The sequence below is a fragment of the Scophthalmus maximus genome, chromosome 16 (assembly GCF_022379125.1).
Source record: "Scophthalmus maximus strain ysfricsl-2021 chromosome 16, ASM2237912v1, whole genome shotgun sequence".
Lineage (NCBI taxonomy): Eukaryota > Metazoa > Chordata > Actinopteri > Pleuronectiformes > Scophthalmidae > Scophthalmus > Scophthalmus maximus.
In genome coordinates, this window is record NC_061530.1 from 17,901,499 (window position 1) to 17,915,081 (window position 13,583).

Sequence of the window (13,583 nt, forward strand, 5' to 3'; positions counted from 1 at the left end):
AGGATCGGTTACATTCTCTATCTCACCTTGTAGAGCTTTTTCGAAACGACAACCATAAATTGTTTTTCCCGAGAACTCCAGAGCGACCTTTTGTGTATCTCTACTACTTTCTTTTTCCTTTTTTTTTTTTTTTTTTACAATGGCTTCAAATTAATTTTCTCACAGCTGTTAACAGACGTCGAAAAGAAAAACGGGGCTTGTAATTATTAAAAGCCTACAGGGGGGGAGGAGGTCGAAACCAGGGGGTCAAGGCTCTCGGGAGAAAGAGAGAGTAAAACTAGTTTGTAAGAGAAGACTTTTCTAGTTAAATCAGTAATTTTCATTTAGTCGTAAAGTTACATAAACACCTTTCAATAGATGGAAGAAAAGAAAAAAATCAGTCTTGCCATAAAGCCTCCCAGGGAAAAGGCTCTTCAAAAAACAAAATGTCTTTTGGGTTGTTGTTGTTTGCTTAAGGGCGTACACAATCAAAAATGTGAATATTAATTTAAAAAAAAATGTAACCAGGAAGTGTGAGTTACTACACTTTCTCTGAAACCAAAAGAAAATGGAAAAAAGCCTACAACAGAAATACATCGTCTCGGAGAACCTGTTAATTCACATCAGCCCCGTAAAATCAACATCACTTGGTGATAAATGAATTTTCTTCCCGCGCAACTGGAATAATGTGAAGAAGAAGAAAATATTCCCGAAAAAAAGGTTCAACATGAGCGGACGCAAATGTCCACGGGCCAGCGATAATACTCACCGTCCCCCTGCCTGTGTCCGGCTTTTATTGGTTTCGTGGCGCTAAAGTGAACGGTAATCACCTGATAATGAGGCGGCCGCTCGGGCGAGGGGGCGTCTAGAAACGTCAGAGAGCACAAAGGAATGTCAGTAGTCAGAAAATACTTTGCCTTTTTTTTTATTTTTGTACCGCCAGTTTTTTCGATTCCTGACTCATCCAGCTTGGCACATTACACTAACAGCCCACACACTGGAACAATTATGGGAATAATGTGGGGTGTTTGAACAGCTGTGGATGAAGGGGGGGGGGGGGGGGGGGGGTTGCGAAAGCTGCGGGACTCGACGAATCCCACGATGACAAGTGAGGAGACACCTATCACAATAGTGACCGGCGTTTTGGGTCGCAGATGACAGAAAGAGATACATTTCAATATCGAACGAGTGATAAAATGAATGAAAAGGCTCTGACGAAGCCGCCGGAAGTGTCGCGCCAGAGGACGGTCCGAGTGAGACGCGTTTCATCCTGACACTGACACGTCTTTGGCACAACTCGTCCTAAAATAGGTTGTGTTTTTGGACAGCTTCACGTGAATCTGAACCATGTGCTGTCCCTTTAAATAGGCAGGTGGATAATTGACAGGTGCGAGTCCTCGTATTGAATCGGCTGACGTTCGTCCAATTATGTTTTTAAAGTGACAAATAACTGATTCAAATAAAAAATATAGTTTGACATTTTAGATTCGTTTTCTTGCCCAGTTGTAGTTTGAAAGATTATTACCGTTCTCATATCAGTCCACTGAACATTAATCGACAGCCAGCAGTGGGCTAACTTAGCTTAGCATTAACACTGGAAATGTGGGACATGGCTAGCCTAGCCTAGCTACTGTAGCTCCGTCTTAAAAAAAGAAACAAATCGAAACTGACTCATTTGTCATGTGTTCATTTTGAAATCTGCATCCCACAACCACTCCTGCAAGAAAGAAAAGAAAAGTGTTAAAGCACGTAGCTCCCCGTGCAAACACAGCCAAGTCAAGCAAGGTAGCACTTTGCCCCCGCGCGCTTTTAATTATTATGCTAAGCTAAGCTAAGCTAATCTAATCCCCTCCGGGCCCAAGCTTCGAGGGATGTCTGAGGCCGACAACAAGGCACCGACAACAAAGCGGTGAACCAATGAGGCCATTTCCCAAAATGGCGCCCGTTGTTTGAAGTAAACAGGGTGCCAAAAAGAATGTAGCCGCGAAGAACAGCCATATAGCATTGTATGTTTGGCCTTAAACAGCAGGACGTGGCACAGCTGACTCTACATACATATGTGGCTGCAACACAACACAAACCAAACTGTTCAACTGTGACCAAATTCCAACTTGAATTTCAAGAGAACTGGAATACAGATGTAAAAAGTTGTTTCTGTTAGCTACTGGTTGATGGTTCAGCTTGGACACTGCAATGCAATTCTGTCCTGCAGAGAGACAGCTGCTGACAAAAGAACAACTTTTTCAAATGCTTCCTCGTACGACGTCCTCCGGTGGCCCGAACCGACGGCGTACCCTCACCACACGAGCCCCTGGGAAAAGCACCGGACGCTCCGCTCCACGACCCAGAACATCTGCCGCTAACATGGGTCAGTTTTATCGCCAGGGTCTGCACATGACAACTAAGTGGACAAAACTCAAAAGGCACGAATCGACCCGGCTGCATGTGATTTCCCCAGCACGTGTATCAACATGCTTAGGGCGCCCGCTGAGCTGTGAAGTATCCAAGCACGGACGCCCTGCCGGTTCTCGTCGGCTCCGCAGCAAAAAGAAAGGCTCGACCGGGGTCAAGCGAGGAGAGAGGCCGGATTATCTACTGTACAAACAGCCGTCGCGTCATCTCGTCTGGAAAGTGCTGTTTGTTGTGTCTGAATTGTTTGGTGGGTTATAGGAAAGACGGGCGAGTTCAGCAGCGGGCTAAATAGCGACGAGCATTTTTTTTTACAGACGTCGCCTGGATTGTCGTGAATATTCTGACGGGTCTGGTTCACCCCCAGCGGGCCTTTTTTCTCGATTAACGCGAAACCAAGCGACTCGCAATTTGACAATAAAACGCACCACGGCTCATTTCAGAATCACAAAATCCGTCGGTAGAAGTTGGCTGTTTGCGTGTTTGTGTTTTCGCCACAAGCCGTCGGAGCCCTTGCTTATCATCCACCGTGACCCCCGCCCGGCCTGCTGTCAGGATTCAGAGGCACACAAACGTCGGCACTTGACACCAGCGAGTAGAGCTAATTGTTTCGCAGACAGTGATCGAGTGCGCCGTCGGTCGCAAGCTCTCTCCCACACTGTGCTCTTTAAATAGAACCACTAGCCCGTTCCACATTTACTGCACGTGTGACAGAAGATATAGAAATGTTGGTTTTTTTTTTTACAAAAGTACAATTGCGTCCAACACAAGTCGCCAGTTGCAGCTCTGGGCCCATTCAAGTGTTTTGTTTGTCTTGCGCTGCGTGAGGACCTCAATTTTCTATCAATTTTGTGGCAGGAAGCGGAGTCAAACGCCGTTTGCCGTAACTTTTCCCTCTTGTGAATTGCCTCCTTGTTCCAAAGGCGCCCCCCTTTCCCTCAGACTCGTACGAGTCGACTGACCGTACCCTATACGGGGAAGTTTTACGCAGTTGACCTTCGACTTTTACGTCCCCCGTATTTATGTCTGAGAAAATAGTGAAATTATGACACTTAACACTGTCGCCTGCGTGCGTCTGGAGCTGCTCTGTGAAGACTGGGGGGCCATTGAGCGCACGGGTCAGTCCATGACACCCCCCTCTCCCCTGTTAAATAGTGACGCACTGAAACACAATTCACAGCGCCGCGTCATGAAAAAAAAAAGGAAGAAAATACGATATTCAAATGGATCGTTAAGCTTTTAAAGTAGTTTCAGACTGTTTTTAAATTTATTTCATGCGCATCTGATCACAATAATATTTAGAAAGACTCAACTTAAATAGTTGTATTGTATGTTTTGAATCACTTATTTTCCTTTTCTTACTACCGTTTACATTTTTTTCTATTACGGATCACATATTTTACAACTACATTTTTGCTGATTATTGCTGCTTTATACGAATTATTGTCACTGTGATATATGTCCTTTACAAATGCTATCGTACCACTGTAAAGACATGTCCTCCCTTGTAATGGTAATTTGCACTCTTATCGAGTATATGACAATAAATCTTTGAATCTTGAAATAATTGCGACGTTATACAGTCGACGCTACACGTTATCTGAAAAAAGGGATGAGACCAAAAATGCAGAAGCACTGATACTCAGCTGAGACGTTCAGTGTCTGGGCAGGTCTATATGCAGTGACAGTGGGCCCCCTAGAGGACGAGTGGGGGGGGGGGGGTCAGTTGCTGCTTGAGAATCAAGGCACGGTGACATCCAGGTTCAGATGTAATAAAATGCCATGGCCTCTGGTGTCAAAGCAACCGGGTGTGTTTAATTTTGCTTTTTGTTTGTTTTTGTGTAAGTCTTTTGTATAGAATAGGTCTTGCAGATAGAAAATAAATCTCTGTGCAATTATCAAAACACATTCCAGATGTCACGCCGTAAGAAAAAGAACACATGGTCCCGAGGTACAATCAAGTCAACTCAAGAAATGAAACCAACACAAACAAAATCAAGGGGTAAAGGGAAGAAACCTCGGTACGGTTACAGTCGAATTACACAAGGCCTCTTTATTTGGAGTGAAGCTTTTGGCGTTAGCCTTACATTAGGTGTCACCTCTACAGCCCCTATCTGTGATTCGCTCTGAGCCACGATTGGAGCAACAGCTTTCCTCCGTCATCTGTCGGGGGTTAGTCGTAGTACGCGAGGAGCCAGGAGCGCCGGCGTTTGGCCTCTTTGATCGTCCTCCCGATGTGTGGTCACAGCGGTTTCACTCCAGCTCTCTTTGGCCCAATCAAGGGGGGGGCACGGGGGGGGGCACGCTCGAACGCAACACGGTCCAACTCCAGAACGGCAAGAAGCTGCAAGCGGCACCGCTGAGGCACAATCAATGATCAATCGGATTCCCTCTTATCTACTTGGCTTTGGCCGGGACGTGGATGTTCATCAGTCCCGTATCTCAGTAATGGTGTTCCTGTTAATTGCCTCCCTTCGTTGTGTGGCTGTTTTCTACCCCCCCCCCCTGCGTTTGTGATCTCTATCTGCAAATGAGGTCAGAAAGTCACATGAAGTCTTTTCCAGCGTCTCAGAGAGCTTGGAAACAGTCGCTGGCGCTGGTGTTTTAGAGTTGTCCTCAGATCAAGGCTCTTGTCGCTGCGACGTCACGGACCTGTCAGGCCTTGTTTCCAACAGGTTCTTTGCGATACAGTGCTTGTGCATGGTTGCCTTTGTCAGAGCATGTGTTCGACAACGGGGGGAGACTTGAGTCACTGTTCTCACCATGAGTCAGTTCCCCCCGGAGAGAGAGCGGTGTGATTTTTACATATTCACGGAGCCTTTGCATCTGATGCCCGTCTCGTTAGACCTGGCAATGGGTTTGATATCTGAACTGCTCCGGGGCAAGTCAACCGCCCCTTGAGTGACATGCAAATACGACCAAAAATAATAATGCAGATCGAGATCTGGTTAATCACATTCGACTACGCCATGACTGGGCTCGGACCGGCGACCTGGCCTGGTGCTCATCACGACAGAGTTGTGAGTTCAAGCCGCCTGCTGATGGGGGGGGGGGGGGGGGGGGGGGTTGACAAAATTTGACAAACGAACTGTGATACAAATATATACGCCTTTGTAGATGGAGGTTCGTGTAGACCGAAGGTCAGCAGGGTGACATCGAAACGTCCTTTTGTCGCCTTCTCCCCAAACCTCAAACCCTTTAACCTGTATCTCACTGTGAGGGGGGGTTAACTGTTGTTTCTTTCAAGATGCTCCTCATACATAAATTAACCTGTAGCCTCCTCCCCGACCAACCCTTGGGCCCGGTCCTGGGAGCAGAGGGTCTAAGTCCATGAAGACTTTCCCTTTTTCTAACTTTGCTTTGATTTCACGCTCATTATCCCCCCACCCCCTGCAGCGCGGCCTGTCCTGGACGAGACCGCGCTGCCTCAGGAAACTGAGCTAAGCCTGGGGTGACAGGAGGGGAAAGCATTGTCTCATCACACTGCCACAGGAGAAGAAAAGGGGGTTGACGCCATTACCCCCAGTTTTCTGCGGACCAAATCAAATTAGCGTCAGAGCGACGTCGTCGTCGAGTGGGACGTCTCACCAAATCAGTTCTCCTCATAACCCTTTGTTGTTCATACTTGCCCAGCTGTTGTGCTGCTGCTGCCGCTGCCCTCAAAGCCGAAGGGACCTCCCTACTCCCTGATCTTCAACCTCCTCGCCCCCTAATGATGCCCTCCGGGCACCAGGGGCTAGAGGGCAGGTGGCAGGGTGAAAAGGTCGCTCGGGGACGGGACCGACACCTCTCAATCTGATGACTTCACTCGCCTCGTTTGATGAACGGCACAAGTATGAAGTCCACAAAGATTTGTCGTCGCTTGGGTGGTGAAGACGGAGGGAAAAGTGAGGAAATGAGAATGAGAAAAAAAATAAAAAATAGAAACAATCTGGTACGATCAAAGTTCAAAAATATGAAAATACTATTTGTATTTGAAGTTTTCATACGATCAAACTATGATTTAAAATGTAAGAAAAATTGCCTTATTCTTTGTAAGAAATGTGAATTCACTCGCTCCCGAAAAAAAACACTAAATCCATCAATTTATATATATAATAATACTATGAATAACTAGCCCTAAACGTTGAGCTAAAAAACTGGGGGGAAAAACTCAAACAAAAGTTTTTTCTAAAATATGAAATAACTTCAGGGGACATGGTCCAGCCACCAAAACATTGATACAATACTGACCCCTAGTGGGGTATTGATGAAACATCATATCGCGTGTCCAAAACACCCATTGTGCAGTGGTGATACAATATATCATCAAAACAAATGAAAATGCATCCATTGATGCACATATGACCTTCTTTACTGTATCCTCTCATCCCTCATGGACAGTTCCCCTCTCTGCACGGGTGTAATAATCCTCCGGCCGGGTCCCTGTGAGCAGCAGCATGAATCATTCCTCTGGAGACTATGGCCGCTCTTTGGCAGACGTGGCGAAAGTGGCGACCCTGCTCGTCGCCCTTTGTGCGCCACCGCTGTGAGGTGGTCCTTTCTTTGAGGATAAACCGAGATGCGCTCTCCTCGTGGTGTCAGGGTTGGCGGCGACATCTGAGTCTGTCGCATTTTGACTGGCGCCCCTCTTCAGGATTGAGCTGCAGGTCTTGGGCCTCCTCGGTTGCCCGTAGTGCACGCGCTGCGGTGGACCCGTCTGAGCCCGCGGGGGGCTCTTCTTCTGGGCCCGGGTGTCAGAGTGCGGAGGACGATCCCGAGGCATGTGAGGACCCCAAGAGTCCCGCAGCCTGGCGTTGCAGTCCATGTTGACGCTGACCTCGTCCTTGCGCTGCGCCCTCTGAATGTCACTGACCTTGAGGTGGATGGATTCGCGTGTCATGGGATGATGAAGACCCCTTTTAGTCATCCGTTCACGCGCTGCCTTTTCACTCAGCATGGCGGTCACTTTCGCAGTCTCACAGCGCTCTTTGTCTGAGAAGGGGAAAAAAATTCTTGTCTTAAAATATTTCTACTAGAGCCTTTCACAGACATATCGGTATTGGCGCTTATGTTTACCAATATGAAACTTTTTATTGTACAGAATGAAAAATGCATGAAAAAAAAATGCATTTGTTAACATTTTACGTTTCTTAATTCTAGTTTTATATATTTGGATGTATTTCTGTTTTCTTTTTATTCATAGTTATTTATGCTTAAGTTCATGGTTCAACTAAAATATCTAAATCTAAAGATATCTAAATTCAATTTCTTTGTCATAAAGGTTTGATAAGGACAGATTCTTTTTTTAAATGAAGATATATATATTTATATATCAGCCAATATCGTAAATCTTGTACTCGCAAATATCAATATGGGCTCCCAAGAATCCATATCGGTCGGGCTCTAATTTCTACCTCTGATGTACACTTGTGCATGTTTACCTTGTGTTTGACGTTTAGCGGGGGTAAACGGTAAGGGGGAGCGCTTCAGCAGCTCAGCCCCCCTTCGCATCGTTTTCCCCTGTGCCATGTGACCCGCCCCCGAACTGGTGACGGGAGGTTTTCTGAGCGAAGCTGGCGAATTCTCCGAAACCGAATCTTGCCGAGGCGACACGTCGCCCCGGCCTCCCTCCGCCGACTCGTAATCCCAGCTCAATTTGGCGAAATAGTACAGCTTCACACTGGACGTTGTGTTCACCAAGATACTACATGAGAGAGAGAAAGTACACAAGACAAATTGTAAATTTCCATTGATAATAGAAAATGAACATGCTGTCATGAGAGTGCCTCTGTCTCACCTTTTATCGTGGAAGTGCAGGGACAGTAAACGGCCGCTCTCGGCATCTGCTGTGATTTCTCGCAAACAGTCGCCAGTGAGGAAATTGAATATGCGAATCTTTCCGTCCGCGCAGCCGGTGAGAACGCGCAGGTAGACGAGCGTCAGAGATTTGACCTCCCTGTGAAAAAAAGTCTGCAATAAATTCCACTTTTAGGGTTTAAGTTATTTACAGTTCAATACAACTTTATTAATCTCAAAGGAAATGTGGTTTAGGGCGGGGAAAAGGATAAGGGGTCGGAAAATGTGACAAGAACATACTTCCACATATTTAAAAAATATTCTGAAGACAATTAAAATTATTTATATCATTAAAATTTTAAATGTTTACGTAAATTCTCGGCATCTTTGTACATCAGCCCGAGAGGGTTTTTCTCGCTTACCTCGGGTGGCTGAAGGTCATCAGACACTCTTTGGCACGACGGTCCATGCTCCAGGCCATGACCTGACCGCTGAAGTCGCCCGATAGAAGATGCCACTCGTCGAAGAACAGGCACTTCACCGAGCTCTTGTGGGCCTCGATCACCTGACGGGAAGTGGGGCATTACGCAGAAGAATCAATCAAATAGTCAAAAAGACATATATATATATATATATATATATATATACATATACGTACATAGATGAAACATTCTCACCCTGAGCAGCGATGCCGTCTCCATGTCCCATATTTTGACGAGGCCCCGGTCGCAGCTGCTGTAGACGTTGGTTGCGTTGATCTTCACACACTGGACAGAGCTCAGGTGCTTGAAGTTAAAATCCTCATAACGCTCCCCCGTGTCCAGATTCCACACTGGTCGAGTGGTAGTTCAGTTTAGTTCATTTGCACATTTACACACACGAGCAAAGTACAAATCAAACATTTTAAAGATTAAAACAAAAATCATTTTGGTCCAGGAAATTGCTAGAACATGAGTAAGAACTGAATCTAAGACTTTGGAAGAACAGGTTATTCCATGTTCCAGATGTGAGGATAATCCAGGTTTTACTGAGCAACATTAAAAGCACAGTGTAACATAACTGATATGTTAGAACATTACAAAAATTCTTCTATCTGCAGATGTAACCTGCGTCTGAAGACGTATCCCTCAATAGGCTGCTCACCTTTTACTTTACAGTCTTTGGCCCCTGAGACGAGTCTGTTGTCATGGACATCCAGACAGTTGACGGTGCCGGAGTGCCCGAACAGCATCACCTCGCACTTGTCCGTCTCCAGGTTCCAGCACCTGCAGGTGAGATTGGACACCAGATGAACACCCACACTCCGCAATCACAAGATTGCTCCAACTTTCCTCCTTCTCCTCCTCCTCCTCCTCCTCCTCCTCCTCCTCCTCCTCACCTGATGCTGGCGTCGCAGCTCCCAGTTATCACCAGGCCTCGGTCCTCGCAGAGCAGCACGGCCCGAACGCCGCCGGCGTGGCCCCTCAGCACCGACTCGGTTTTCGCTTCTAACGCCAGGGAAAACAGTCGCACCGCACAGTCTTTGGAGCCCGTGGCCAGAAACGCTCGGCCTCCGTAGTCGACCACCCGATGAGGGTCGGGGCTGGCGAGTCCAGACACACAACCACGCCCGAGTTACATCTGTTACATAGTTACACAGAATCAAAAATCTAAACGTTTAATGCACTCACTTGTTCAGCAGCACGTTGACAAAATATGAACCACAGTAAACGTTTCGCTCGTGCATTTGTATGGTTTTAGTTTTGATTTTGCAGTAGGCGGCTTCGAACAGCTTGTCCTGCGAAACCAATCGAAGAAAAAAGGTGATTAATATTTGATTTCTGGTGCAAAACAATTATCGGAGCTTTGATTTATTAACCTTCAGGTCACGTGAAGGAACGTCGGCCTCCTCGTCTTCCTCTGCAGGAACAGGGACGTTGACAATGTTGGCGTAAGTGGGACTAACTTTATAAATTCCTTTGCAACTCTAGAACAGAAAAAAAATATAATTAGTGATGCTATAATTGTTTTACAGAAATAGTTATGTTATAGAGAAGCAGGCACTTACACCGCATGCAAAATTCAGGAAAGCCACGTGATCCATTTTTAAGTTTTCTTTAAAACTATCTTTACAAAATCTTTACCCTATTTCATTGGTATTATTTTATTCCTTTGACCTTTTCCTAAACATGTATCTCTTTTTTTACTTCTCTTACCTTTTTCAATCTCTTTATCTCTCTAACTCTTCTCTTTCTAATCTCTTTTATTTTGCTCCTTTTGACAAATTGTTTCGAAATTCTGCTTGTACATGCGCTATTTTTAATGTCTCCACCATTAAATCTAATATACCTCTGTGAATGAAGTGTTCTTTAAAAATAAATCTACCCTGCCATGTCATGTTCTATACTCAAAAAAACAACTTTGAACACATTAAAATACACAAATCCATTCATGTGAAATAAAACATTAAAAAACATATCACTAAAGCATGCAAACACGCACGTGTCCTGCTGTCGTCATCGCTTCAATTTGATCCTGGAACTCTGTTCTGAACTTGATTTCCTCCATTGCTCCTGTCGCACGCAGATGCCAGGTTCGAGAGACGATCAGGCAGCTTCTCAGAGTGTGTTCATCCAACAGACCTGTTGAAGATAGACACACAAACACACACACACGCGTGCGCGCACACACACACACACACACGCGTGCACGCGCACACACACACACACACACACACACACACACACACACACACACGTGCACAGTATAATGGCTGCATGTACAGTCAAAATGACGAAGGTTTCACATGTAACATTTCATTGGTGTTATTCCATCATGTGTTGATTTTACCCAGTATCCTCTTAGACAGGTCAACAGGCAGGCAGCCGACGAAGTCTCGGTAGCGGCTGACTCCGGACGCAGACTTTGAGGATCCCGGCACCACCGTGAGAGCAGGGTCGTCCGAGTCGTCATCGGTGTCCTGGTCAGACTGATTGGCATTGCGGCTTCTCGCTGAAAAAAAAGAAGCAAAGAAAAAGCATTTAATTATCATATCATATTTTACAATAAGAGGCAAAATTCAACACTGCAAAGTGAACTGAAGAAATGCTACGACAATGCAAAGCTCATGTCACTGAATAAAAATGAAATAACACTAAATTACAATAATTGCATGTTGTAAAAGATAAATGTCAGTTGGGTGAAAGACAACTTGTTCACAATAAGTTTATCAAATCAAATGACGATATATCACTTTTTTTTCCAATTATTACACATTTTCATCACCTCCATTATTAATTTGGAAGCATATGAGGCACTTTGTTTGTGTTGTGAAGGATTTATGTATGTCTGTTAAGACGTGTAAGATGGTTAACTGTGGTTATGTTTTCATCATATCACAACTGTTGATGCCACTTCATATTTCATCTGTAAATTTTTCATTTTACATCCATTTTTTTTCACTTGCACTTGCAGTTTCACCACTTCCACATCAATGTGTGTCACTTCCTTCCCCTCATATAAAGTCACGAGGTCGTTTTGTGTTGATGCGCTTTACCGACATCTAGCGGTGCATCGTGGGAAACGCAGTTTGCAACTCAACACCTCCTCACAGTCAACTTGCAGGAGCCCTCGCTTCTCCCGGACCAGGAGGACGCCGGCGAGGTTGAAGGCCATGTGCAAAAGCTCCGGGTCGCAGCGCGAGAAGACACGGGACAGGTAGTGCGACTTGACCCAGTGCGGGCTGCCGCTGAACCAGCCCCAGATCTCCGTCAGCCCCGCGCCGCGCGGCTCCTCCTGCGGCAGGCTGCTGCGGGGGCGGGGGCGGGGACGACCCCGCGGCCGGGCGGCGCTCCTCGTCCTGGCGTAGGCGAACAGACTCCACGACGTCACGTCCAGCATCCTCTGGATGTGCTCGAGCAGCCGGACGCTTGTGCAGCGCAGGAGCAGCCCCGCCACGAACCTCCGCCGGAGGTCGTCCGTCCCCGTCCACAGACACTGCGGGGAGCCCGGTGCTGCCGCTGCTGGTGCTCTGGGGGCGAAGACGCACGGGGGACACATGCCGCACATGTTGACACATTCCGGCGCCGTCTTGCAGCTCAGCTCGCACGCAGACACACTCCCGCTGAAGTGAGCGGACTTCATGGCTATAAAGTGGGATGTTGTGCTGCCTCGTTGCCAAGACAACAGCCAGTCACAACATTTGAGGGGGTAAAAAAAGGGTTTATATGTGGTGACGATAAATCACCACTCTGTTTGAGATTCTTCTGTGTGTATTTAACTGAATAAATGTATAGAGCAATATCGACAAGTGTGAGATCAAACCAGCCATCAAAGGAGGCATGAAACGGATTTTCCTCCCTTGGTGGGGAGGGGAAAAAAGTAACCAATCAGAATTAAGTTAATTTCTGTTGTCAGGTAGATTTCCGAATTTATAACATAGTAAAAAAAAAAAAAAAAAAAGTAAAAGTTGAAGAGAGGCTATCCGAGTCTGAATTTTCCACCAATCAGAGTTGAGTTTTATGGGGCTTTTCCTGAGCTTTTGGGAAAGTTTAAAAAGTCTTAAAAATACACAATGCAAAGATCAATAATGGATGATGTTTATAGCTGAAGATTAAGAGCAGTTAGCAGGAGACTACAAGGCGAGAATAAAGTCGAAATGTCGAGAATAAAGTGGAAATAGCCCTAAACAACCGTGTTGTTGTACCAGTCCAGCTGTCTCACATCCACATTAACTGACCTTTGCAAAGCTACGCTAGCTTCCGGTTACTAAACGTCTCTCACAATTCATTAACGGTTGTTTTGCAGTTGAACGTTTATTGTGTCAGGACACACGTTGAAGTTCGTGTGCAAACGCTCGTTGTCACCACATCGTTTCTTCCAGATTCAGCCTCTCAGTAATAATATCGCAAATTTACAACTTGGTTAGCAGCTAGCGTTAGCGAGAAAACTGGCTAACAAAACATCAACATCCGGTTGTTTGGTGCTGCTAAAAAGGGCTCCCGGGTCACAGCTTTCGACTTTATTCTCGAAATGCAAGATTAAAAAAAATCTTCCTCAATTTTTTTTCGCCTTATGTCATATCTCTCTGGCCCTAATATGTAATTTTGCAATAGTGGTCTATGGGGAAAAATGCTTTTCGGGCCACGGGGGGTTTTCTTTCCCCCCGCGGCAATACCACGAATGGCCACTGGGATAAAAACAAATCTTAAAATACATCCATTATCCAGATGTAAGTAGATGAAGACACCATACGTCGGTGGAGAATGTCGCTCATCCAGGTCATAGTCACACATGGCTTCTTACATGACACGTGAAACGTCTTCGAGAGGAAATACAACCAAGTCCAGTTGAATAACAACGACAACATCAACTATCTTTTGCGCTGAAAACGCTTGAACTGACGCCGGCGTTCCGCCGTCTGCTTCCGGCGACGGTTG

The 13,583-nt window shown here is 45.9% G+C and overlaps 1 protein-coding gene across 5 annotated transcripts; it reads right to left on the reverse strand.

Moving 5' to 3' along the window:
• Positions 1-4,183: 4,183 nt before the first annotated feature.
• Positions 4,184-13,528, reverse strand: fbxw10 (F-box and WD repeat domain containing 10). Of its 5 annotated transcripts, none has more exons than XR_004785662.2 (13): positions 11,706-13,510; positions 10,996-11,157; positions 10,648-10,787; positions 10,025-10,132; positions 9,837-9,943; positions 9,545-9,748; positions 9,310-9,431; positions 8,844-8,998; positions 8,589-8,731; positions 8,168-8,326; positions 7,812-8,074; positions 6,737-7,362; positions 4,184-6,249 (listed from the first exon to the last, which is right to left on the reverse strand). XR_004785662.2 is itself a non-coding variant. In XM_035612553.2 (12 exons), exons 1-12 carry the CDS (start codon positions 13,511-13,513, stop codon positions 6,848-6,850), a joined length of 2,142 nt encoding a protein of 713 aa, XP_035468446.2. In that variant the 5' UTR covers positions 13,514-13,528; the 3' UTR covers positions 4,184-6,847. The 5 variants fall into 5 exon arrangements, 3 of the variants coding, with proteins under 3 accessions (XP_035468446.2, XP_035468444.2, XP_035468443.2); XR_004785663.2 differs by having other exon boundaries at positions 4,184-5,918; positions 6,014-7,362; XM_035612553.2 differs by having other exon boundaries at positions 4,184-7,362; positions 13,450-13,528.
• Between the last annotated feature and the right edge of the window lie 55 nt (positions 13,529-13,583).